Genomic DNA, 26836 nt, shown 5'->3' with positions numbered 1-26836 from the left:
ATATTCAAAGCAGGAGAGGAATGTACGCGTTGGACGGTAACACAGTGCTTTTTCACATATCTAGCAAAAACAGTAGCTCGCCAGGCTTACCACAGTTATAACAGAGCTTTGGTTTCTGTGATGCACAGGGCAATGGTTGAGTGACACTTCCTGACAAACAGAACATCATTAGGTACAACATGGAGCAAAGGCTTTGGAATGTATCCAGATTAGGGCTGTCAAGCGATTAAAAAAATTAATTGCAATTAATTGTGCAATTAGTCATGCTGCTATACAATAACAGACAGCCCTAATCCACATAAATGTAACACGACACACCAGACAAATATTGCTAATATTTAATTTCAGTTTACTCCAAGGGCCAGGTTTACAAGGTTCACTCCCAAGTACATCAGTCATAAAATATGAGCCACTCCGCAAAAGGTTGTTTTGAATCCAAGGTCAATCATCTCGGCCGCAGTTGAACACACTAATCCCCAGGGGGTTTGTGGAAGCATCCAGGGTTTTAAAATGTGGTACAATCTGGGTAGCTGCCGATCCAATGCCACAGAGCACAGGAGAATGAGACCTTGTTTGGTTTTCTCATGCTTCAGGATTTGTTCCAGATTCTGCTGCACCTGAAAAATATTGACCGTTAAAATTGCCACCAGACATTAAGCTAAATGCAATAACATTTTTGATCTGTCGTAGTGCGATAAAATGAGTTTGTTAATTGTTCATTGACTAGATACTCATTAGCTCTGTACAAGGGAAACCAGTTACTATGATGGAGAAAATGAAACAGTCTGGGTTAAACGCAGCTACAGCATACTGCAGTTCACAGAGCAGCAGCTAGGATTTGGGGGGAGAACAACAATGGTAGAGTGGTACTTTAAAACCTATTGCAGCAAAACAAAAGCACTTTAAAGACTAACAAAATAACATATTAGGTGATGAGCTTTCGTGGGGCAGACCCACTTCTTCAGATCTGGACTATTTTGCATGCAAAAGGTAAGAGGTATAAACAGTTTTGCAGTTGTGAATGCAATTGCCAGGCCTTCCGTGGGCACAAAATTGTGCTGGTGACTGTCGATGGGACAAACGAGAAGGACAAATTTTAGCCCATGTGTTCAGTGTGACTCCTTTTCCCCATGTCTGTTCCCCCGAATGGCTATCGCTACCCTGACATCTTCACGAGTCAGGCACTGAAATTCACATTGGGGTCCTGTAAACTGGAAGATCATGTTAAGGTGGCCGTTTTGGCTGTCTCCATTATGCTGTGTCCACAGCAGGTACTGTAAGAACTCTTTGTTAATAGTGAAGCACCAGGCGTTTCATTTTGCTCAGTGTTTTCACACCATCATTTTCAGCTTTTTGGAGCTGGCATCAACACTCAGTTAGAGTCATCTTGTTAAGCTCAAATGTGTGACCCAACTGCTAGAGGAGAGCTTGTCACTGAAACTTGTTTCCCAGCTCTGAGATGGAGGCATTGTCCCCTGCCCACCCACGTATTTGGTTGTCTCTTCTCCCTGAAACGCATTTCCCCTCTATGGGGTGTTTTGAGAACCAGTGTCTGCATTGTGTGCCTCCCATTGACTGACAGTTACACGGCAGCCTGTAAGTTACTTGTGAATCTGCTTCACAGAGACACGGACTAAGCACAGCGGCTATCTTGCACCTCACAACCTGGGCGAGTCTGCAGGGATCCGAGCCCAGGCCCTTTTTGGCACAGGTGACGATCTGAAGTCTGATGCCTCCTTTCATCTGTCTTCTCCAAAATTCCACCATTGCCCTGCACTTCTCCTTCTGTTTACATCCGCAGCCCGGGATGCTCCATTCCTTAAGTTGTGCCGTTGCCCCCTCCTGCTGATTAACCCAGCAGAAAACCAGTGCAACCAGGACAAAGCTCTCTTGTGTGAATGGAGCATTTGACCTTTAAGTTTCCTCTCTTACCGCGAATAAAAGTAATACTTTGTATAGTGCCATTATCTGCACCTGCCTCTCTCTCTCTCTGATGTATTTGCTGCAGCTCTGAGCAGAGGACCCAGGTGCTAACTTGTGGCCTTCAAGGTACCCTGCCAAGCTGAGTAAAAATGGACAACCCTAGGAGGGCCTGTGGATGAAGTTCGCACTTACGCAGCGATAACAGTCATTTTCTGCACCACTCAAGCCTTCAGATTAGGACAGCGGTAGTACGTACGCTTTCAGGCTGCCCCTGCACTGGGGAGAATTTCACTGAAGACTGACTGCTGCCCCTCACTGCTGCATCGTGTTCGCCGGTCTGCAGGGAGAGAAATTACTGATGTGCCCAGACTAGAGCCCGAGTCAGCATTGCTTTTGCAGCAGGCACATTATACAAGAACACATCACACTTCTGGGGAAACCTTTTCCCTTAGGCATTACATGGTTCATTAGGAGGCACTGTAATTGCATTGCTCTTGTAGCTGCAGCTTCCATGTGAGAGAGACTTGCAGAGATGCTAGACAAAGTTTTTACACTTCGGTGACACTCTTGCAGACCAGGTTGTGTTTGTCTAGGCAGCTTCTAGTGATATTAACTTGCATTCGGTTGAAATGAAAAAGGATTACTTAATATTTACTTCTTCCTTATTGCAAAATAACTAATTCTGGGGATGAACAGAGCCTGTGAATGACACATTCTTCTTTTTAGCCTTCCCAACTAGTCTAAATAACGTCCAGCACAAACGTGTGCACTGGGCAGGGTGCACTCCTGTCTAGCAACAGACCCGTATGATGGTGTGTCTCCAGGTGACTGTCATGACACCTAGCTCCTTAGGCATGTAGGTTCAACCTCATAGAACATAATGGTTGCCCACGGACAAGCAAACACTCAGATCCTGATTTCTGATGAATGATGGTTAGAGGCTGCCAGGTGTGGGGTATAATTTATGGCACTGAAGGCTGGAGTGTGCAGAAATCTATAGCTGATTAGTAAAATGGCGGGGGGGGGGCTGAGCAGCAATTATGGGCAGACATTGCCTGAGTACACAGTCAGTTCTCATGATGCAGTGTGGTTAGTGCCACAGGGTTAAAGTAGTTCCAACATGAGCTCTCAGCCTGCCTGAATTTCTTCCTCCTCAGGGGGCCCTGGCTTGTCCCACTCCAGGGAAGAGGCCTGCTGCTGCCTGGGGGATCAGCATTCTGCCCAGTGTGGAAGACTGCAATGGGGTGGGCACTTGGTTGAAGGCAGACCCCATGGCCAAACAGCCTGGTGAAGTGGCTGGGATGGGGACAGCGGAGAAACACCGTGCCCGGGCCCTGGCTGGAGATGGGCCCCACCTCCCCAGCTTTGCAGTGTGGAGCTTGGAAAGTGGGGGTTTATGGGGCCAGTGAGACTATTGCCTTGTTGAGCAAGCTGAGGAAAGGGCCCCGGGGAGCTCAGTGCTGACAGGAAGAGAGGCTGTGGGAGCAGGAAGAGTAAACAATAGGCTGCCCTGATTCCAGTCACGGATGAAGCTGCCTTTGCTACAGGGCCAGAGTGTCAGCAGCAGTTCCTGGGCACAGCTCGGGGGGTGGGGGTTGATGGAGTGACACCCATTGCACCAAAGCAGCCACCTATTGAGTGTCTTCTTAGAGCCAGAGGTGCAAGAACACTGCCTCAGTTTCCCCACACCAATGCTCCGTATGTCACTAACCCTCCTGGAGAGTTTCTGGTGCCCAGTAATGCCACTCCTTGAGGTATGGGTTTATAAACAACCCAGACAACTCTTAAAGCCATCTGTCAGCCCCACATGTTCACCACAGCATCATCTGCCCAGCCGCGGACCCTTCTTCATGCTCATCATGCTCTTCAGTGTGCAGCCACGCCAGCCCCTTCTCCATGGAGTCCTCTTCTGGCTGTCACTCCCAAGCCTTGAGCCCCTCTTCCCCTGCAGAGGGTCCCCTACTCATTGGAAGCTGTCTATTCTCTGGCTTTGGGCATCCAGCAGGGAAACCTCCTCCGTTGCCCTCCAGCTCTCAGCCAGAATTCTGGCTTCCAGGTCCAACCCCAGCCTCCCTGGGGTCGGGCATCTCCTGTTGTCCTAAATCTCTGCAGCAGTGTCCTCTTCCCACTCCCTGGTTCCCTCTGGCTCTTTAAAGAGCCCAGCTGTTCTCTACGTGGCTCCATCAGGAGGCTATTAAGGAGGTAAAGGTGGGCTGCAGCAGTTTGCTCACAAAGGGCCCAGCGTCACCCAGCTGAGAACGGGGTCTGGAGGAACTGACAGCAGGCTCCAAACTCCACCAGCGCTCTCTCTGAGCCATTCCACCTTCAGAGCCACCTCCTCCCTCCTGGGGAAGAAGGAGAGAAGGAAGAAGAATTTTCTTCTCTTTTTCTCGCTCTCTGACTGCAAAGACCAACCCCCTGTGGGCAGTGCCAGGGAGGGGGCAGTGAGAGGAGTTTCCAGCGGGAAGGAGGCATTACTTGGAGATATTTGAAAGAGAATGCTGCCTTGGGCATGACACACAAAATAGTCCGGTGTTTAAACAATTAAAACTAATTCAGGCAACACAAGCACATCAAAGCATTTATCGTACTAACAAACCTCCTGATTCCTGTGACTGTTAGAAACCTGGGGGGAGACATCTGCCAACAGAGCCTAAAATGTAAAACCGGGTTAAGAATTGCTCTCTAAAGAAGTTCTGGAGGCATTGCCATGTTAGTCTGTAGCTTCGCAACTAACAATCAGTCCTCTACCACCTTAAAGACTAACACGTTTATTGACCTAATACACGTGTTGGTCTTTAAGGTGCTCCAGGACTGCTTGTTATCTCTAGGGAACAGCACTTTTGCGTCCTGTCTGCACACGAGTGAGATAAATAGCTGCTCACTTGGTGGTTGGTACTAGGATGGGATTGGCTGCCACCTATCCCAAGCTAGGGTCATTTTAAGCAAATGTGCAGCAGCTGCTGTGATCTTAAGCATTGACTTTTTTAAAAAAGCCTCTTTTCTATTAAAGTCATTCCCTTTTATGTTTCATGGATCCTTTTTTTAACTGGCCCCAGAGGTGGAGATGTTGGAGGACTTCACCTCATTTAGGGTGCTGAAAGACTTGTGAATCTGATTCTTTACATGGCTGAATTTTAACACGGCCTGGTGCCATTGCACACCAGCTTGGTTCACCTTCCATGGCACTATCAAATAAGGCAGAGTGGGGAGGCTGAGGAGCAGCAGGGACCTCTGTATAAATGGAGGGTGTTCCACAGAACTATGTGTACCGAAATGACAGACATCCCAAGGAGCCATGCTTCAAAGGCCACGGACCCTCTTTTCCAGACACAGGGAAATTCACCCTGTGCAAGTGATCAGCACCAGGACTGTGGTCCACTGAAGTCCCATGTAAGGGAAGGGAGAGCAGCATTGACCTTGTGATGCTTCCCTGCACAGAGGGGAACTTCAGCTTCAGTGACTAGCGGGCCAGTGAGTGGCACCATGTGCGGCCAACAAGGCTAGCTCAACCAGCTCAGCTCAACGTTTGAAAGGGCAATCCCCTTGTTTTAAATTTCTGTCCTCTCCTAAGCTACTTGCAGTTTCTTGTGAACTGAATCGTTACTGGAGTGAGGTCGTAAGTATTCTGTCAGTGACAGCTCAAGCAGGGGTGGGGGTAGGTCTTTGTCCTGAGGAGCTAGGAGTACAATGAAATGGGGAGAAACACATGAAAGAAGCAGGGAGCACATATATAACAGTGATGGCCTATAAAGAGAACTCCCTTGTCATTTCATCTATTGTAGAGGACTGCATGGGAAAATGAACAAGTGTCTTCTCATCTTCTCTAACTACATATCATCTTCTCATTCCTACTAGAACACCACACAGTTGGAAAAGGTAAAACAACCTCCCGGATATTTCTGTTAGCCAGGGGTCTAATGTTCAGGTGCATGGTCGTATGCCTCTGGCAAAGCATGGCAGAGGTGGAGGAGCACTGGGCAGATGCAGCAGGCAGAGAATTAAGAGCTTTCTGTTATATTCAGATGCTATTTCTCTTGCTTTCTCATAGAAAAGGAGGCCGTCAGCAGAGATTTTAGTCATCCTTGACCTAAAGACGCCTGCAAGTGCTGACCCTAGAAAGCATTAATGAGAGAAAAGAGAAATCACCCTTGAGTATTTTGAGGCTTGAACTACAACATAATCTCTCATTTTGCCAACCTATTGCACCCTTAAATAAGAATTACAATTGACCAATTAACCTGAGACCATTGGGTCAACATGGCAGGGCCCAGCATTGTGGGTATAGACAAGTGCTTAGGAGGGGCAAGAAATTGGCAGGCAGCAGATTCCAGGCATGCAAGAAGTGTTGCAAGGCATCAGTGAAGGCGATGTCTCTAGTTTAAGCTGTGGTGGCAATTCCAGGGGAGAAAGACAACACCCTCCCACAGACTGCACAGCCAATCAAATACAGTATCTGACTCTTCTATGCTCAACACTGAGTTGCCATTACAGCTGGTGCAATGACAAAAGGCCAAGTAAAATTTCAGGCAGATAGAGAAATTCTGAGAGCTTAAAGTCCAACCTGCTTTAGGCCACAGGGATACTTTAAATGAAATGAACAAAGACAAAAGCTATGACCTGCTTCCTACCCCTGCCCCATTGCAGGTGGAGAGCAGAGATGTGCTGGGTCCCGATGAGGGTTCTGGAGCCAGTCAGGGCAGTCTGGCTCAGGATAGGCAGGTAGAAAAGGAGCTTCCCTGTCTGAGATGCTCCCTGCAGGACACATACTGGTCATGCCCTAATGGAAATGAAGGATCACTTTGGCTTTGACTGAAGGGGCTACTTGTGAAGTTGCAAAGATAAACCTCCCTGCTGTAGTTACACAACAGTAAGAAGTTATCAAAAGCTCTGAAAATGAGGTGTAAGCCCTGGAGAAGGGGTGAATTAGATAAATAGTGTCAGTATTTTTCAGCAATTCAAAACTAGGCACAGTATTGACCATTTTACTTGAACACCGGAATCTGATTCTGCAATGTGCATAAGTAGGAACCTAACTTTAAGCACCAGAGCAGTCAAGCAACTGAGTGCGTTCACTCAGAGTGGACAAAATGAGCAAATCTGAGGAAACGACATTTCTCTTCATAGCCGGGCACTTAAGCAGCACAATGGGGCAGGAGGCCTACGCCACCACAGCTCCTAACCTCCAGGATTACTACAGTCAGCGGGGGTTTTTTTACTATCCCCTGGGCCATCTTCAAATCTCAGTCAAAGTCGGATGCAGGTGAACTTTGATTTTCCAGGATAAGGCAGACTCTGCTGAGTTGAAAAACAAAAATAGAACCGAAGGAAAATTGCAGGAACCCTGTTAATTGACCAGGAGTTTTCAATCTTCCTACTGCTAGAAGTGGGGTCAAGGGAGTAAGCAACTGAAGAAATCTTCAGAGGATGTGCATTTTTTGTTGCATTCAAAGTGTTTTAGCATCAGAAGAAAAAACACGTCCAGGGAGAAGAATCTGACCATGATAGCTCTGTGTTTGCAATCATAGGCTAAAAAGCACCGCCTTGAGCTGGGCAACATCTCCTTGAGACAAAGACATTGTTGACAAATAATGTCAGACTTGGAATCCAGACTTGGAAAAGAATGGACCCTGATAGCAGAATGGGCTTACCTAGGCTATTGACTTAGCTCCCATGCAGAAACTCATTGACTTACATACATATGTGGAGAAAGCCAGTGGCATGGATCTGTTTACAGTGTTGGCTCTTGTCATCTATGCAGTGTAGGGTTTTACATTTCTGCACTTCACTACTGGACATAGGGACACTAGGGAACAAGTAACAACTACCTCCTTACACGCCTATTTATAATGCATAGGAATAAGAGCTGTGTGATCACAGGGACTGTCAGGTTGAGTGACATGCTGCCTGGACTGAAACATCCTGGACAGTTAAGGTTGATTTTCAATGAACCTTGGCATTCCAGAAGACTGGAAGAAAGCTAGTATTATGCACATTTTTAAAAAAAAGGGTAAATGGGATGAGACAGGTAATCTCACACTGTGTAATCAGACATCAGCCTGACATTGATCCCAAGCAAGATGATAGAGCAGCTGATATGGGACTTGATTAATGGACAAGTGAAGGAGGGTAATATAACTAATATAAGTCAACGTGGAAAATAACTTCAGAAAAATTCACTTGGTACCATTACTGAGGAGATTACAAATTTGGTTGATAAAGGTAAGAGTACTGATGCAATATCCTTAGACTTCTGTAACGTGCATCACTTGACATTTTGATTTAACAAAAATTACCTAGAATTATGTAAAATTACTTTGGTGCACATTAAAGGGATTAAAAACTGGCTAACTGATAAATCGTGGAATCTAGCTAACAAGAGGAGACTTAAGGAGGTTAGATTGTTTAGCCTAACAAATGAAGGCTGAAGGAAAATATGATTGCTCTCTATAAATGCATCAGAGGGATAAACACCAGGTAGGAAGGGGTTATTTAAAGTAAGGGTCAATGTCGGCACAAGAACAAATGGATATACACTGGTCATTGGTAAGTCTAGGTTTAAAAATATACAAAGTTTTCTAACCATCACAGGAATGAGGTTGTGGAACAGACTTCCAGAAGGTATACAAGGGGCCAAAACCCCCTAACTTATTACAAGACTGAGCTTGAAAAATGTCTGGCATGGATGGTATGATGAGATTGCCTACAATGATGTATGGCCCCTCAGTGACTACAATTAGCAAATATCTCCGATATCCAGAGGTGGGAAACTGGCTGGAGAGACTCTGAGATACAACTGTGAATTCTTTTCCAGATATCTGGCTAGAGGGTCTTGCCTACATGCTAAGGTCTAACTGATAGGGATATTTGGGGTTGGGAAGACATTTTCCCCTGGGTCAGATCGGCATGGGTCTTACAGTCAGTGGTGGCTTCTCTGTATATTTCTGTCTTTAAATCAATATTTGAGTACTTCAGAAACTCAGCCAGAGGCGGTGAGCCTATTACACAAGTGGATGGCTGAGGTTCTGTGGGCTGTTACGTCCAGGTCAGAGTGTGTGATCACAATGAGTCTGTATGAACTTAAAATCAAGGGGGAAACTGTCATCAAGCAGTTGAATATCCAGTGGGGTCCCACAGGGATTGGTTCTTGTCCCTACACTGTTTAACATGTTTATCAATGACCTAGAAGAAAACATAAAATAAGTATTGGTAAGTAACGAATGGGACAGGTCACCGATACAGAGCAATCAGGAATGAATGTTAAATTGGGCACAAGCAAACCATGTGTGTTTTATTACAGCAAAAAGTAAAAAATATACATATAGATAAAAGAATGTAGGTCACCCTTACAAGATGGGGAATTTATCCTGGGAAGCAGCAACTCTGAAAATGATTTGGGAGTCACCAGGGAGGGAGAGTGGCTAATCAGCTGAACATGAATTCCCAAAGTGACTTTATGCACCCCAGGATCACATTTTGGTGTCAAACACGTGAGATCTTGAGCAGGAGCTGAGAGCGTGTTTTATCCCTCTATGGCTACGTCTACACGTGAAGCCTACATCGAAATAGGCTATTTCGATGAGTAATGTCTACACGTCCTCCAGGGCTGGCAACGTCGATGTTCAACTTCGACGTTGCACGGCACCACATCGAAATAGGCGCTGCGAGGGAACGTCTACACGCCAAAGTAGCACACATCGAAATAAGGGTGCCAGGCACAGCTGCAGACAGGGTCACAGGGCGGACTCAACAGCAAGCCACTCCCTTAAAGGGCCCCTCCCAGACACAGTTGCACTAAACAACACAAAATACACAGAGCTGACAACTGGTTGCAGACCCTGTGCCTGCAGCATGTTTCCCCAGCTGCTGCAGCAGCAGCCAGAAGCCCTGGGAGAAGGGCTGCTGCCCACGGTGACCACAGAGCCCCGCAGGGGCTCGAGAGAGAGCGTCTCTCAACCCCTCAGCTGATGGTCGCCATGGCGGACCCCACTATTTCGAAGTTGCAGGACGCGCAACGACTACACGGTCCCTACTTCGACGTTGAACGTCGAAGTAGGGCGCTATTCCTACCCCCTCATGGGGTTAGCGACTTCGACGTCTCGCCGCCTAACGTCGAAGTTAACTTCGAAATAGCGCCCGGCGCGTGTAGCCGTGACGGGCACTATTTCGAAGTTAGTGCCGCTACTTCGAAGTAGCGTGCACATGTAGACACGGCTTATATGGCACTGCTCCAACCAGTAATGGCGTCCTTCTTGAATAGGGCGTCGTATTCCAACCAAGTAGACAGGGTTCAAAGGAGAGCTATGTGAATGTTAAAGTCTTAGAGAACCTGCCTCATAGTGACGAATTCAAAGATCTCAATGTTTTTAGAGTAACAAAGAGAATGTTAAAGGGTGACTTGACCATAGCTGCACGTATCTACGTGGGGAATAGATATTTAACAATGTTCTCTTCAGGCTATCAGAGAGAGGTATAACATGAAACAATGGCTAGAAATTTAAGATGGAAAATTGAGATCAGAAAGAGGGGATGTACATTTTTAAGGGTGAAATTAATTAACTTTTGGAACAACCCACAGCTTTCTGGTGGCCTACATCACTGACAAACCTGAGACTAAGTCTAGCTGTTTACTAAAAGCTCTGCTCTAGCAATTATTTTGGGGACATTCTCTGGCATGTGTCATACAGGAGGTCAGACTTGCTGGTCTGAGTGCTCCCTTCTGGACTTGGAATCTACGGATTTCTTCATTTGACTGGCACGCAAAGGACTATTAGTTAGGTACCAAATTGTCACTGAATTCTAATGGCATGTGGACACCGGATTCACAGTGAGGGCACAGACAGACTTACTGACCCCTTCTCTGAACCCTGGGCAAGGTGGCAGGGGGCAGATTTGTGCTCTCAGAAGTTGTAGGGGCAGCTAGCCCTTACTGCTGCCTGAAGCATGCTGTGCCAGGCCTCTCCCGCTCCAGGCAGCCATCAGAGCCACCATGCAGCACTCTGGTGACGATTTAAAGGGTCCAGAGATCTGACTGCTACTGCAGTAGAGATGACAGTGCCTGGAAACCCTGGGCCCTTTTGAATTGCTAGGCCTCAGGGCAGTTTCCCTCATCATTAGCAGGCCTGATTCAGAGAGACACCTTTGAAAATCCCGGTGAGAATCTTTCATTTCCAATTAGACTGGGAGAACCCTTACAAGGTATACAGCATGGAAAGAGCCCGTGTTGGGAAGGAGAAGGGCCCAATCGCCATCTTTACAAAGTATGGCAATGTCCAGTCTGCGCGGATGCTGCAATGAGGTAAGTACCTATCGAAACAGAACCTCTTGCTCTTGCACAGTTGTGCAGATACGTGCGGCATGGAAAGGTACCTCCCTTCTGCCCAACTCAGACACTTCCTAATTGCAGCGTTCTGCTGTGATAAATGAGCGATGAGCCAGGAAAGGTTCCCACAGAAGAGGAGCTGAGGATTGAAAACCACTGACACAAAATGGCTAAGAAACCTGACAATCAGAACTTACGGCCTTGCACATTAGCTGAATGACCTGTGGAGTCTAAGGCAGAGATTTCCCAAGCTGGGCTGCAAATAGCAAGTCACAGCCGCAAGGCAGGTAGATTTATGGGCTGCCTGCTCCCTGGGAGCCAAAGTACGAAACAGTCAGACACAAGCATGCTGGCTGATACTAATGACTTACGGGGAAGGGAAGAGGAAACTTGCGGAGCTATCACAGAGCTGTACATCCTCATGTAACGCAGATTGGCCCCAGGGGGACAATCCACTTCAACTGGACGGATCCCCTGTCTGGGACTCTAGGTACTGGAACACAATATCTCAGTTTCGATAAGTACCACATGCTAACACTTGCCAAGCTATTTTTTATTTTCCCCTGCCCTTCAAACTGTTCCTCCTCTTGGGGCCAGTGGAAAATGTAGCACAACATGCAACTTCCCAGCAGGTTTACTTTAAGAGTGAAACTGAACCACTGTGTTAAAACAGCCCTTGCTCGCCGGCTCTGTTGTGGGGCTAGCGCTAGGACATACAATGGTCTCTTAAAAACAGTGAACATTTACAAGTTACTCCATGTACATGGAGACTATGTCCTGCTGTAAATATAAAGGAAAGCTGGGCCCTGCCAGACCCAACTGGGTGGAAGCTGTAAGCAAATTACACCCCTTTCAATGAGCAAGGTCATGCTTTCTGGGTGTTGCTTGCTGGGCACATCTCCGAGCTGGTGCTGATGTGTTGGAGGAGTTTCCTGGAAGCAACATATTCCTTTGGTGCCACAACGTATGGACACAACAGACCTAAGAAGCTGCATGGCTTTGCTCTTGTGACCCTTGTACTCCTGCTACCGCCATTTTAGCCTTGGTTGTAAACTAGCTAGGGCAGGATCTACACTGCACAAAACAAACCACCCCCTCCTTCCACAACCCTATGGCGCAAGTCTCACAGCCCTAGCCAGCTGCCTCAGGCTCGTGAGGCTGAACATGTCGATGCAGACATGCAGGCTCTGTGGGCTCGGAGACCTTCCCCACTCAAGAGGTCTCAGAGGCTGAGATGCAGCCCAAGTCTGAAAGGCTCTGCTGCAGTTTTGCAACTCCACTGCCTGAGCCCTGCGTCAGCCCAGCCAGGCTCTGAGACTTAGCGCCATGAAATGTTTTCTGCAGCGTAGTCATACCCAAGAGGCCCATTTAGGGTGCTGTATCAATCAAGCTGTACCATTGCTTAGGAAACTTTACCTCGGATTTTACTGGAAATATTTCTTAAGGCTCGCTGCTTCTGCTGCCATCTCATCCTCAGACCTCCACTTGGCCGGGGAGTCCTCTTCTCCTTTGTCGTGGTGTTCCAGCTTTTTAGGCAATACAAAGGATGGAATTAGTTAGCGGTCTCTCCATGCTTCCCCTGTCCAGCTGCCCTGTGACTGGGAGCGTCTGGCTACACCACACTCAATGGTATCAGTGGGGTTGGGAGAAACTGGGGTGGATGTAAGCGGGGAAGGCTGATGGATTCTGAATGGAGGGAGCACGGGGCATGAGGTTTATTCGTAAGGGGAAGAGCAGGTATTAACTAACTCTCTTAGGAGCAGCAGGTGCGGAACAGGGTAATTAACATACTGCCAGTGGGTGTGGGGCTAAGTGGTGGATTTGGATGAGAGGGAAGTGTTCTTCGGGGAGCTGAGCTGGCAGCAGCACTACAACATTTGATAAGAATTTGATGCTAAATGTCCCCCTGGTTCTTGCTTTGAGATGTGGGCAGGCCCAGCCCTGGCCCCAACCTTTCTGCATGAAAGAAGCCCAGCTGTCAACATTCTGTAGAGGACCCATGGTTTTAGTCAGATACTTGTCAATACAGCTACTACTTCTCCTTTGCCCACCTTCTCCATAGCAAGAGTGGGACACACACACCCTATCCCAGATACAGGACCACTTCTTTCCTTTAACCAATGACAAAACAATGAGAAGTCCTGTGGCACCTTACAGACTAATGGATATTTTGGAGCATAAGCTTTCATGGGCAAAGACCCGCTTCGTCAGATGCAGAATCATTGCACCTGACGAAGCAGGTCTTTGCCAGCAAAAGCTTATACTCCAAAATATCTGTTAGTCTTTGAGGTGCCACAGGACTTCTCTCTGTTTTTGCGGACATGGACTCATCCGGCTATCCCTCTGATACGTCCTTTAACCATGCTTTTTCAGTTGCCTGTCTGAACGGGAACAATTGTACACATGTGAATTATTTATCCATTGCATAGGGCTTGGCATAGATGCATAATACACAGTGCTGTGTACTGCGCAGTGAGTGCTCAGTGCTGTTATTACTGGGGTGGCAATTTGAAACACCGTCTTGGACTCATCAACGGCAGAGACACGGTCCTACCCAGTGGTAAAAGATCATTTTAGTGCTTTTTCACACATCTGTAGCCTCAGAAACAGAAACCAGTTCCCACTCCACGTACAAAGACTATTATTACTGAAGCTGGAAGACAAATCATAAACATTCACATTAAATCCTTACTTTAGCTCCAAAGTATTGTGGGTTTGTAGCAGGGCTAGGTACAGAATGCCGTGCAGAGCATATTAGGAGAACATTAGAATTTCACCTTTGTTGTCGTCGTCCCAGACAGTTGCAGAAAATAATGAATTTGTGCCTCTTTTTCACGAACAAACTTTGTTTCAGAAAATGAGGCAGTTAAGAACAGAGATGAAAACAATGTTACATTTGCCAAGCAATCTGCATTGCCTTATGTAGTGTGTTTAGCAATAGACTAGGGTTATTAGCATATATCCAACCCACAAATGCTTTTACTTGTGATCTGTTTCTCCTGCTCAGAATTCTTCTGCCAACTGAAGTTCTATGCAGGGTTACATTCTGCTGCACGGATTTCACATTCAGCTGTTTCCTGCCATACCAAGGCAGATACGATACAATAGCTGTGGGCAAATTAAACTGTGTTACGGTTCCACTGGCAGAGGACTAAATTTCATTTTTACATGAGTTGGAGGTATGTTATAAATCCGTCTCATAACAATTTTACAGGATTAGAGAGAAAGGTGTAAAAACCAAAGGAAGGTACATTGCTTATGTTGCCAGCCTAATACTTTCTGCCTCCAGCACTTGCATTGCAGAGAACCCTGAATGTCTTTAAACAAATACCAATAACCAGAACACTGCCTCTTCCGATGGTGGACTGCAAATGTGTCTGGGGTTGTAAGAGTACCAATTGTGATTTCACAGAGGATAATTACCCAGAGCCTGGAGAGAACATCTGAGACAACTACTCTCAGTCTTAAGCCCCTGCAAATCTACTAATGGTGCAAATGGTGCAAAGCCCATTTCCTCTTGGTATCTCCTTCCCACACCTTAGGCCTTCCCCCTCCACAGTTCCTTTTGTGTCATGCCCCCTCCACCTCCTGCTCCCACTGTCAGAATGCCTGAGCAGCATCCTTTTCTCTCTTCCCATGGCTAATGTGACACCAATAAGATAGCTAATGTGACGCCAATATTTAAAAAGGGCTGTAGAGGTGACCCTGGCAATTACAGACGGGTAAGTCTAACATCAGTTCTGGGCAAATTAGTTGGAACAATGGTAAAGAATATAATTGTCAGGCACGAGAAGAACATAATTTGATTGGCAAAAGACAACCTGGTTTCTGCAGAGGGAAATCATGTCTTACGAATCTGTTCTTTGAAGGGGTTAACAAACATGCAGACGGGGAGATCCTGTGGATATAGTATACTTAGATTATTAAAAAAGGGGTAGAAAATAAGACAAGCATACTGCCCCTATATAAATCTATGGTACGCCCACATCTTGAATACTGTGTACAAATGTGGTCTCACCTAAAAAAAGGTATCCTGGCATTGGAAAAGGTTCAGAAAAGGGCAACTAGAATGATTAGGGGCTTGGAACAGGTCCCGTATGAGGAGAGGCTAAAAAGATTGGGACTTTTCAGTTTAGAAAAGAGGAGACTGATGGGGGACATGATAGAGGTATATAAAATTATGACAGGTGTGGAGAGGGTGAATAAGGAGAAGTTATTTACTTGTGCCCATAATACAAGAACTAGAGGACACCAAGTGAAATTAATGGGTAGCAGGTTTAAAACTAATAAAAGAAAGCTCTTCTTCGCTCAGCGCATAGTTAACCTGTGGAACTCCTAGCCAGAGGAGACTGTGAAGGCGAGGACTAGTAGTAGTAGGCATCCTTCAGACTGCAAAGACTATGAATCGCGCCCTTTATAGTTTCAATTGAGGGCTTCATTTACAGCGTCTACTGTGACTATGAAGACCCACACGAGAGTGACAGTCCTTGCTGCATCTCTTGCAGATGTGGTGGGTGTCTGGCAAGTCCTTATTGTGCTCTCTGTGTGCTCGCTTCTCCTCTGCTAGCTGTCTGATCCTCATCTCGCCCTTCTGAAGGCCCTTGTGTAACCCCTGCCTCCATCTGCCGCGGTTGTCTGCTAGTTCTTCCCAGTTGTCTAGCTCGATGTCTACCTCTCTGAGGTCTCTCTTGCAGACATCTTTGTAGCGCAACTGGGGGCATCCGGGAGGTCTTTTGCCAGAGGCTAGCTCACCATACAGGATGTCTTTTGGAATCCTTCCATCATTCATCCTGTGGATGTGGCCAAGCCAGCGGAGCTGACGCTGCCTGAGGAGGGTGTGCATGGTCGGGATTCCAGCTTGCTCGAGGACGGCGTTGATCACTCTGTCCTTCCATGATATTCCAAGGATGCGCCTGAGGCAGTGCAAGTGGAAGACATTCAGCCTCTTTTCTTGTTGGGCATACAGGGTCCAAGTCTTGCTGCCATAAAGGAGGGTGCTGAGGATGCAGGCTCTGTAGACTTGCATTTTGGTGTGAGTATACAGCTTGTTGTTATTCCACACTCTCTTGCTGAGTCTGGACAGAGTTGTGGCCGCTTTTCCAATCCTCCTATTTAGCTCAGTGTCCAACGACAGGGTGTCAGTGATGGTGGAACCGAGGTAAACGAACTCGTGGATGACCTCTAACGTATAGTTGTTGATGCTGATTGATGGGGATTCAGCAACATCTTGACCGAGTACGTTTGTCTTCTTTAGGCTGATGGTAAGTCCAAAGTCCTTGCACGCTTTGGAGAACTGATCCAGCAGTTTTTGAAGCTGGTCTTCTGTGTGAGACACTACAGCAGCATTGTCTGCAAACAGCATGTCTCTGATGAGGACGTCCCGCACCTTAGACTTAGCTTTCAGCCTTGCAAGATTAAACAGTTTCCCATCAGATCTTGTGTGCAGCAAGATGCCCTCTGTTGAAGATCCAAAGGCGTGCTTCAGGAGGAGTGCGAAGAAGATCCCAAACAGTGTCGGAGCAAGCATGCATCCTTGTTTGACGCTGCTCCTGATTCTGAAAGCATCCAATAAAGCGCCGTCATATTGGATGGTTCCTCTCATGTCTTCGTGGAACGACTGGATCATCTTGAGTAACCGTGGAGGACAGCCTATCTTGTGGACCAGTTTGAACAGACCATCCCTGCTGACCAAGTCAAAGGCCTTGGTCAGGTCAATGAAGGCTATGTAGAGTGGCTTCCTCTGCTCCCTGCACTTCTCCTGCAGCTGCCTTAGAGAGAAGACCATGTCAACGGTAGACTTCTCTGCACGGAATCCACACTGCAATTCGGGGTACACCCTCTCAGCAATCTTCTGGAGTCTGCCAAGGATGACGCGAGCGAACAGTTTACCAGTGACGCTTAGGAGGCAGATTCCACGGTAGTTGTTGCAGTCACTTCTGTCTCCTTTGTTCTTATAAAATGTTACAATGTTAGTGTCGCGCATATTCTGTGGAACCTCACCCTCTTTCCAGCACAGGCACAGTAGCTCATGTAGGGGTTCCAGGAGTGTGTCCGTGGCACACTTGATTATCTCTGGTGGTATACCATCCTGACCAGGGGCCTTTCCTGCTGCAATGCTGTCAATGGCTTTCTTCAGTTCATCCACAGTCGGTTCCTGATCCAGTTCGTCCATTACTGGTAGGAGCTCGATGGCATCGAGGGCTGCGTCAACCACAACGTTCTCGCGTGAGTACAGCTCGGAGTAGTGCTCAACCCAGCGCTCCATCTGTTTGGCTTTGTCAGTGATGACTTCACCAGATTTGGATTTCAGAGGTGCCATCTTGTTCTGGGTGGGTCCTAATGCCTTCTTGATCCTCTTGTACATTCCCCTGAGGTTACCAAAGTCAGCACAGGTCTGGATGCTGCTGCATAGCTGGAGCCAGTGGTTGTTGGCACAGCGCCTGGCTGTCTGCTGTACTGTTCTTCTGGCCACTCTACAGCACCTTTGGGCCATGTGCTCAGGCTATGTGCCGATTGGCTGAGCGGTCATCAGAGGGAGGGGCTCTCTCAGGTAGGCCAGAGCTCTAAAGCCCTGCTGGCAAGCGACCAGGGAGCTTGCGACTGGGGTGGTTGCGAACAGGAGGGAGTTTTGAGAGGGGAGTTTTAGAGGGAGCTAAGGGACCCGCTGCAGCATGAGGAGCAGGGGGGGCGAGATCAAGGGATGTCAGTGGTGGGCAAGTGGTTTGGGGGCATCTTGTACGGCTGTGAGGATGGCAGCACCCACAGAGGCTGCTTGCGGCGCGCTGGCCCAGATTGCATGGCTTCCAGGCCCAGTTCTGCACTCTCTGTATGTATGCACCGCACCAGATCTGTGGGGCTCCGGGGACAGCCGTAGCCAGATGAAGAGTTAGTAGCTTTGGGTGGGGCTCAGGGTGCAGCTGAGCAGCGAACAGAGGGCAGCAGCTAACAGGGAAGGGAGTTTGCCTCTGGGCAAAGTGTCCTAGAGGAGCTTGGGTGAGTGTGGGATTTGGGGGGCCATGTGGTGAGCTGGTGGGTGAATGTCTGTCTGTCTGGGCAGCTATGTTACTTTGCAGAGAAGGGCAGTTTGATCAGCTGCCTGTGTGCCTGAGTTTGTGTGGTGCAGAGAGGAGCAGTTTGCAAGGTGTGTATTGGGGGAGTTTCCTGCCAGGTGAGCCTTCAAGGGCTGATTAGCCTGGAGGCAAGGCTTTGACCCAGGCCTAACCAGCTAGCAGCTCTCCCTATTAGAAGGGAGCTCTCAGCGACCACTGTGAGCAGCGAAAAGGGGGCAGCAGCAAACAGGGAAGGGAGTTTGCCTCTGGGAGTTCGCCGAGGGAGGAGCCCCGCGTCTGTTGTCCTGTTCAGGTATGGTGTTCCACCTGTGCCCTGCAAGGCAGCACTATCAGCAAAAGGAGTCTCTGAAGAGAAGAGCCTGAAGAGCGATGGTGGAAGGTGGACCTGGGGGCACTGAGAGCAGCTGGGGGGAGAGGGGCCAGTGCAGTGAGGAGGGCGGACATGGGAGCAGATGGGGGTAGTGGGTTGGGGAGGGTCCTATGGTGACGGTAACTGGTGGGGGGCATGAAAGGTGGGGAGGAGGGTCCCAGGGATATGGGGTCATTGCTCTGCAGGGAGCTATGGTGACTCGTGGTGACAGGGAGGTATGTAGTAGTGGGATCCTTAACCACATTCTCCACACCCCACTACCTTGTGGGTTATCCTGGGAAGAAGAAAGGCTAAGGGAGTAAACCCTGACAGAAAATCCAGAGTGGAGTCCGAAGGTGGTTCGGTGTCAACTTCTGGCACTGTCCCGGCAACTCCTGCAGCTGAGCTGGTACCAGACGTGGAGGTTATCCTCTCCTTTGGACTATATCAGTAAAGCTGAGAGGGGGACACTGGTGTCTGGGCAGCCCAGAGTCTCCATAATAAGTGCCCAGGCTCACGCCCGGAGAGGTACTCCGGCATCGCTGAACAGCGTTGTGTCAACACGGGAGGCAAGAGATACCGGTTATAAGCTCTTGCTGGATTGGCGTAGAGAACGAGCGCCAGGGGTTGCCTTCGATGGTGGGAGAGATCCTCGCATCTCACTGGACAGTCACCACCCGCCTCAAGCTGGGCAGCCCCCAGCCAATAGGGTACTGTCCCGCCACAGTTCACCTGCCTCGCTGGGTGCGTGAGGCTTAAGGTTCCTGAACCTCACAAGTGACTGAAATTTGGGCACCAGGCAAATCAATAAGAAATGAGAAACATCAACAATTTAAGCTTGCTTGCTGGAATGTGCGGAACATGCTGACTGGCTTGACTGAAGATCTTCAGGCCATCAGTGACACCCGAAACACCGCTGTCATCAACGAGGAACTGAAGAGGCTCCGAGTTGATATCGCTGCACTGCAAGAGACGTGACTCACAGATTCGGGATCTCTAAAGGAAAAGGACTACACCTTTTTCTGGCAGGGTAAAGCCCAAGAAGAACCCAGACAGCATGGTGTTGGCTTTGCTGTCAGAAACACCCTGCTACAAATGGTGGAATTAGTCATGGGCGGATCAGAAAGACTTCTTCGGATCACGCTTCAAACTTGTGCCGGTCCCGTCCACCTGATCAGCGCTTATGCTCCAACCCTGTACGCCACACCAGAAGTAAAAGACAAGTTCTATGACATGCTTAGTGCTGCTGTAGCGCAAATACCTGCTCGTGAACAACTGTACATCTTGGGTGACTTCAGTGCAAGAGTTGGAGCTAATTGGGCCTCATGGCCTTCCTGCTTAGGACACTTCGGTGTGGGAAAAATGAATGACAATGGACCGCGGCTCCTTGAACTGTGCACGTACCACAATCTGTGCATCACAAACACATTCTTCCAAATGAAGCCACAGCACAGAGTGTCGTGGAGACACCCACGCTCGAAGCACTGGCATCAACTAGACGTGGTCATCACTAGGCGTAATAACTTCAGAAACGTCCTTCTGACACGCAGCTATCATAGTGCTGACTGTGATACAGATCATTCGCTAGTTTGCTCCAAGCTCAAGCTGAGACCCAAGAAGCTGTACCACTCTGAACCTGCTGGAAGGCCCCGCATTGACGCCACAAAGACGGCAAACTCGGAGAAAGCTGAAAAGTTCAGAGAGACCCTCCAGGAAAATCTGTGCAGAGGCCCTGGGGGCGCCAATGTGACATCCAAATAGCAACATCTGAGGGATACAGTTTATGACACAGCCTTGTCGGTGTTTGGAAGAAGAGCTAGAAACACGAATAACTGGTTTGAAGCTAACTCCGATGAGATGATTCCAGTCATTGAAAAGAAGCGCGCTGCACTCCTGGAGTACAAACGCTCACCGAGCCAGAGTACCCAGCAAGCACTTAGAAGCTGTGTCTACACGAGCACGCTACTTCGAAGTAGCGGCACTAACTTCGAAATAGCGCCCGTCGCGGCTACACGCGTCGGGCGCTATTTCGAAGTTAACTTCGACGTTAGGCGGCGAGACGTCGAAGTCGCTAACCTCATGAGGAGATAGGAATAGCGCCCTACTTCGACATTCAACGTCGAAGTAGGGACAGTGTAGACGATCCGCGTCCCGCAACGTCGAAATTGCCGGGTCCTCCATGGCGGCCATCAGCTGGGGGGGTTGAGAGACGCTCTCTCCAGCCCCTCAGCTCACTGGTGGCCGCGTGGAGCGGCCCCTTAAAGGTCCCCTCCCCCTCCCTGACTCTGCAGGAAGCTGAGGCAACATGCAGGCTGCAGCCTGCACACGCGGCTAGCCTGCACAACCCTCAGCCACCCACCCAGCGGCGATGGCTAGCCAGCAGCCCCCCCAGCGCCCCCAGGGGACCCCCCCCCAAGAGGAGCCAGGGCAGCCAGCCTAGCCAGAGGGCCAGCCAGTCTGGGAAGCGGCAGCGGGGCCCCTCCTGGACGGAGGCCGAGATGCGGGACCTGCTGGGGCTCTGGAGCGAGGAGGAGGTGCTCCAGGTAATGGGGAGCAAGAGGCGGAACGCGGATGCGTTCGCTCGGCTGGCCGATGGCCTGGCTGCCCGGGGTCACCCTGCCCACACTCCTGATCATGTGAGGAGTAAGGTGAAGGAGCTGCGGCAGCGTTATGCCCGGGCCCGGGATGCGGCCAGCCGATCTGGGGCCGCCCCCATCACTTGCCCCTTTTACAGGGAGCTCAGGAACATCCTGGGCTCCCGGCACACCTCCTCCCCTCCGGCCACCCTTGACACCTCGGCTGACAAGCCCCAGCAGGCCCTGCAGACGGACTCCGCCCCGGAGGCAAGCCCCGCACCCAGGGGGCCCCCCCCGGAGGCCATCCCCGGGACATCGCGGCAGGAGGAGGAGGAGGAGGAGGAGGAGGGGGGCTCCTCTTCCGCAGAATCCAGCCTGCAGATCCTCCTCCTGCCATCCCGGAGCAGCAGCAGGGCCTCCGACCCCCGGGGATCTCCGGACCGTGGGAGCGGACCGACAGGTAGGTACCCCTCTCTGGTGGACACCCCTGGGCTTGAGGGGCGGGGGTAACAGAGATGTGTCCAGGGCCCCCCACATGCTCACATGGCCATGGCCCCAAGGACACCAGGGGCATGGCCCTCACAGCACTGCATCCATCAGCCCCTGCCCCCCGCCACCCTGCATGACAGTGCCATGCCCCATTTCCGGGCCGGGGGGAGCGGAACCTCGAGGGGCCCCCGGGCGGAGTGGGTGGGACACCCCGCAGCAGCAGCATGTGATGGAGTGGGGGGGAGTGCAAAAGGGAGACTCAGGCTACATATGAGCCACAAGAGCCGAAGAACTCCCAGGGCCAAAGGAGGATCCTGGAGCTACAGCTGGCAGGTGACACCTCTGCCCTGAACAAACAGGAGGGAGGAGCCGAGCTGGCTTAGAAATGGGGGGCGAGGGCGGGGGCCACAGGTAGAGGCTAGGGGAAGGGAGAGCTGGTAGGCAGCCAGCCTGAGGAGGGGGAAAGCTGCATCCCAGAGGGGCCCCCCTTGAGGTCTTCTCCCCACGACGGGTTGGAAGGACTGTCTCTTCCGACAGCTGGTGCTGTCACTCCTGCCAGAAAGTGGCCATCTGTGGCCTAAGACACCTCTCCTGCTCTCAGACCCTGTGGGTGAAGTGAGAGTCGCTCCCACCAGGGGACGGGGTGCAGGGCAGGGGGACCCCTGAACCCCATCCATCACAGCAGCATCTCCCGGGGACGGGGATGGGGAACCTACAGCACAGGGCAGGGGGGACCAAGGCCACGGCTCGGGGCCCACACTAACGCCTGTCTCCATTCTTCTTTCCCCCCTCCTCTCCTGTGTCCTGCACCTGCACCTGCACCATCAGAAGGACCGGAAGAGAGCGCCGGCGAGGCCTCAGTTGTCCCGGAGAGCCCTCCGGGACCATCGCTCCAGGGCAGCCCCTCGGCCGAGGAAGGACCGGCCCCGCGGAGGGCTAGACGGCGGACCCCGCGCCTACTACCGCCGACGGCGACGGACCCCCAGCTGCTGGCCATCCTCCGCCGGCAGCTGGAGGTCTCGGAGCAGCACCTCCAGCTGCAGGAGCGGGCGCTGGCCTGGCGCCAGGAGGCATGGGGGGCCTATATGCAGACATTTAACCGGCTCGTGGACTACCTGGCCCCCCATGCCGCGCCGGCCAACCCATCGCCCGCCCTGCCCGCTCCTGCAGCCCCACCACCAGCTGCTCCGCCCGTCGCCGGCCCGTCCGCCGTCGCCCCACCACCCACCCGCGAGGGCCAGAGTGCCGAGGGACCCCTGGAGCCACCTGAGACTCGCCGGCCCTGATACCTTCCGGTCCAGCCCGCTCCCACCTAGCCGCAGACCAGACTGCAGGCGCGGCAGGGCTCCCGGCCGGGCACGCCCAGTGCCGGGCTATAGGGGCGAGAGGCCCGGGACGTGGCCCCCCCCGTATATAGTTGGACCCTGTTTTTTTGGTGCCCCCGTTTGCCCCGTCCCCCCCATGTAAATAGTTCTCCCCTTTCTCCTCCCTGGTTTTCTTTTTATTATGTATGGCACACAGTTGTTTCTTTGGATTGTTTTATCTTTGTACATATTGCTTTGTTTGAACGTTTGTACCTAGTTTTCTGTTTGTGGTTGACATATTTATTTACACCCCAAAAAAAAGGTTCGGCTAGAAAAAAAAAATTTACGTTCACCCACAAGTTCGTGCTGTCATTTGTCCAGGACAAGTGGGAGGGGGGGGCGGTGGGGTGCTCCATGGTGTGGGCGTTGGGGCAGGAGTGTGGTGGAGGAAGGGGCGGGCAGTAGGGGGCCTGGGCAGAGTTCATCCCGTGGCCTGTTGGTCGAAGTGGGCCCGCAGGGCCTCCCGGACCCGGGTCCCCTCTGGGTCCACCTGCCGACTGGGGGCAGCAGGTGGCTGCACGTGTGCCCTGCCGGCCTCCGCGGCCCAGCCCTGCAGAAAGGTCTCCCCCTTGCTCTCCACGAGGTTGTGCAGGGCGCAGCAGGCACCCACAATCTGGGGGATGTTGTTGGGGCCCGCATCCAGGCGGGTCAGGAGACATCTCCAGCGTCCCTTGAGGCAGCCAAATGAGTGCTCCACCACCTGGCGCGCACGGTTCAGGCGCTCGTTGAAGCGCTCCTGGCTAGCGGAGAGATGTCCCGTGTAGGGGTGCATGAGCCACGGCCGGAGGGGGTATGCTGCATCTGCGATGATGCAGAAGGGCATGGTGGTGTCCCCCAGAGGGATCTCCCGCTGGGGGATGTAGGTTCCCGCCTCCAGCCGGCGGCACAGGCCCAAGTTCCGAAAAACCTGGGCGTCGTGGGTGCTGCCAGGCCAGCCCACGTAAATGGCCTGGAAACATCCCCAGCTGTCCACCAAGGCCTGGAGGACAACAGAATGGTAGCCCTTCCGATTGAGGTATCGTCCTCCACTGTGATGCGGGGCGCGGATGGGGATGTGAGTCCCATCCAGAGCCCCGAAGCAGTTGGGGAAGCCCAGGGTGGCAAAGTCGGTGACGGTGGCATCTGGGTCCCCCAGCCTCACGAGCCTGTGCAGGAGCATGGCGTTGATGGCACGCACAACCTGCAGAGAAAGCACATGGGACAGCCCCAATGAGGGGTGAGCAGGGTGTGCGTGGCCCTGCCCTGCTCTGGCCCCCCTGCTCTGCCCTGGTCCCCCTGCCCTGCCCTGCCCTGGCCCCCCTGCTCCGCCCTGGCCCCCCTGCCCTGCCCTGCCCTGGCCCCCCTGCCCTGCTCTGGCCTCCCCCTGTGGGTTCTCTTACCTCCATGAAGACAGCCCCGACGGTGGCCTTCCCGACACCAAACTGCTGCCCCACGGATCGGTAGCTGTCCAGAGTGGCCAGCTTCCAGACAGCGATGCCGACCCGTTTCTCCACAGGGAGGGCACGCCGCATGGCAGTGTCCCGGTGCCTGAGTGCGGGGGTGAGCCACTGGCACAGCTCCAGGAATGTCTGCCGGCTCATCCTGAAGTTCCTGAGCCAGTGGTCGTCGTCATCCCACTCCCCAAGCACCAGCCGCTCCCACCAGTCGGTGCTGGTGGGGTAGCTCCACAGCCGCCGGCGTGTGAGGCGGGGGGTGGAGCGGGGTGCTGCAGGGGTAGGGGTTGAGCCCTGCTGCCCTGGGGGCATCTCCTCCCCTGGGGCAAGGAGGTACTCAGCTGCCTCCCACATGGCATGGGTCAGGGCAAGCCCTGCTCCTGCCGGGAGGGCTGGGTGGACCTCTAGCTGCTGCTGCTGCTGCTGGGGGTCCATGACTGCGGCGCCCGGGGTCTGTGTGCCTATGGCTCCTCAGACCGTGTGCTGTGCAGGCTAAGTGTATGTGGGAGGGGCCCTTTAAGGGAGCGGCTAGCTGTTGCCCCAGAAGCGCTAGTCCGCCCGTTGACCCTGTCTGCAGCTGTGCCTGGCATCCCTATTTCGATGTGTGCTACTTTGACGTGTAGACGTTCCCTCGCTGCACCTATTCATCGAAATAGGCTATTTTGATGTCGCAACATCGAAATAAGCTACTTCGATGTAGGCTTCACGTGTAGACGTAGCCAGAGCGGCCAGAAGGCTAGGACTATAACAGAATTTAAGAAAGAGCTAGATAAATTCATGGAGGTGAGGTCAATAAAAGGCTATTAGCCAAGGGTAGGAATGGTGTCCCTGGCCTCTGATTGTCAGAGGCTGGAGATGGATGGTAGGAAACAAATCGCGTGATCATTGTCTTCGGTCCACCCCTTCAGGGCACCTGGCACTGGCCACTGTTGGCAGACTGGGCTGGATGGACCTTTGATCTGACCCAGTATGACCGTTCTTATGTTCTTTTGTGGTCCTCCGCCATGTTTTTCTCCCAGTCACCTCCTGGGCCTGAGCAGCCTTTCCCCCGGTCATTGCCACCTCCCACGACCTGAGCAGTTGCCCCTTTCTTTGACAACCCTGAATCCACTGCTACATAAGAGAAAGAGAGGATGTTGTTTCTGCCATTTCCACCACTGTCTCCTGGGCACTGTCTGCCTCCTGGCTTCCCTGCTACACTTCCACCTGTCCATCAAGGCACTGAACCAGGCAGGGTTAGGTGAAGGAGCCTGGAAAATAGTCTGCTCCAGAGATTTTCCTCTGGGACCTGCTACCCATCAGCAGCTGGGGGGCAAGAACAGGAGGATGGGGCCCTGGCTTCTGCAGCTGCTAGGTGGACAAGAGTTGAAAGCAGCCAAGCAGCAAACTAGAAATGTGGCAGGGGAACCCAGGAAGCAGCGAGGAAATCGGACACTGCCAGCAGTAGAGGCCTGTGGTCTTCCTCCTTGTCCCCTCTATACAGCACGAGTGAAAGCCTGGTTCCTACGAAGATACTGGCCAAGCTCCCATGTAGTGCACTGGAGCCAATATTACAGTAAAGGTGCCCATGTACTTTGATTATAAGGCAGAGCAGTCAGGGGCCTTGGGCACCTTTCACAAGAATCCTCCTCCCTCCCCACAACGAGCACAAGCTACTGGCAGCTGTGCACCGATGCAGTGTCAAGGCCAGGACACGGGGGATTGGTGAAAACTGACCAAAGGATAACAACTCCCTTCTCTGGCCACTGCAGAGGCTTCCAAAGCTGTTGCCCACCTGCGCTGGATCCCACTCAAAACCCTTCAGACATGGGCGCGAAAACACCCTTGTGCTGAAACAGTCATTTGGTGACTGAGACCAGAGTGCTCATCCTGGTGACAAGGGCCCCAGCATCAGCTGGGGGTAGCCTAGTGTGAGCCCCTGCACTGCCTGATTCAGCGTGACCTGGGATCAAAAAAACGTTTGGCATCAGGCCTTGAACCTGGGTCTCCACTCATCCCATACGGCTGCCCTGGTCACCTGGCGGTAAGGTACAAGACATGTTCTGAAACTATTGCTCAAGCCAGTGCTATAAATGTTTGGCTCCAACGACCAGCTCTAGCAATGGGGACAGGCGGTACCAGGGTCACTGTGACATTGACAAGGTTAACGTTGAGAGGCTTGTGTGACTATTCGATGAAGGCTGGAGCACAGCAGCAATAAGAGTCTGGGTGGCTAATTCTGGCCGGCTTTGGGAAGAAGTTCGAGAGAGTTAAGTGAGGAGAAGGCAGTGGCTTAGTGGGCAGCTCAGGAAAGTGTTAGATAAAGTGGGG

At 51.4% G+C, this 26836-nt stretch overlaps 1 protein-coding gene across 12 annotated transcripts in view; it reads right to left on the bottom strand.

The window, feature by feature from the left end:
* Positions 1–342: 342 nt before the first annotated feature.
* The window catches only part of FHIT (fragile histidine triad diadenosine triphosphatase), a 1117930-nt gene continuing 1091436 nt past the window's right edge, over positions 343–26836 (bottom strand). For 11 of the 12 annotated variants that reach the window (XM_075005823.1, XM_075005820.1, XM_075005819.1 and 8 more), the window contains one exon: positions 343–617. In XM_075005823.1, coding sequence (XP_074861924.1) covers positions 396–617 — 222 coding nt within the window. In that variant the 3' untranslated portion in view covers positions 343–395. Of the gene's footprint in view, positions 618–12661; positions 12772–26836 lie in introns of all 12 variants that reach the window. The other variant, XM_075005827.1, reaches the window with a different exon arrangement.

This window comes from Carettochelys insculpta, chromosome 11 (genome assembly GCF_033958435.1).
Source record: "Carettochelys insculpta isolate YL-2023 chromosome 11, ASM3395843v1, whole genome shotgun sequence".
NCBI classification, from domain to species: Eukaryota; Metazoa; Chordata; order Testudines; family Carettochelyidae; genus Carettochelys; species Carettochelys insculpta.
The sequence above is the reverse complement of the archived record's forward strand: the minus strand, read 5'-3'. Positions and strand labels throughout refer to the sequence as shown.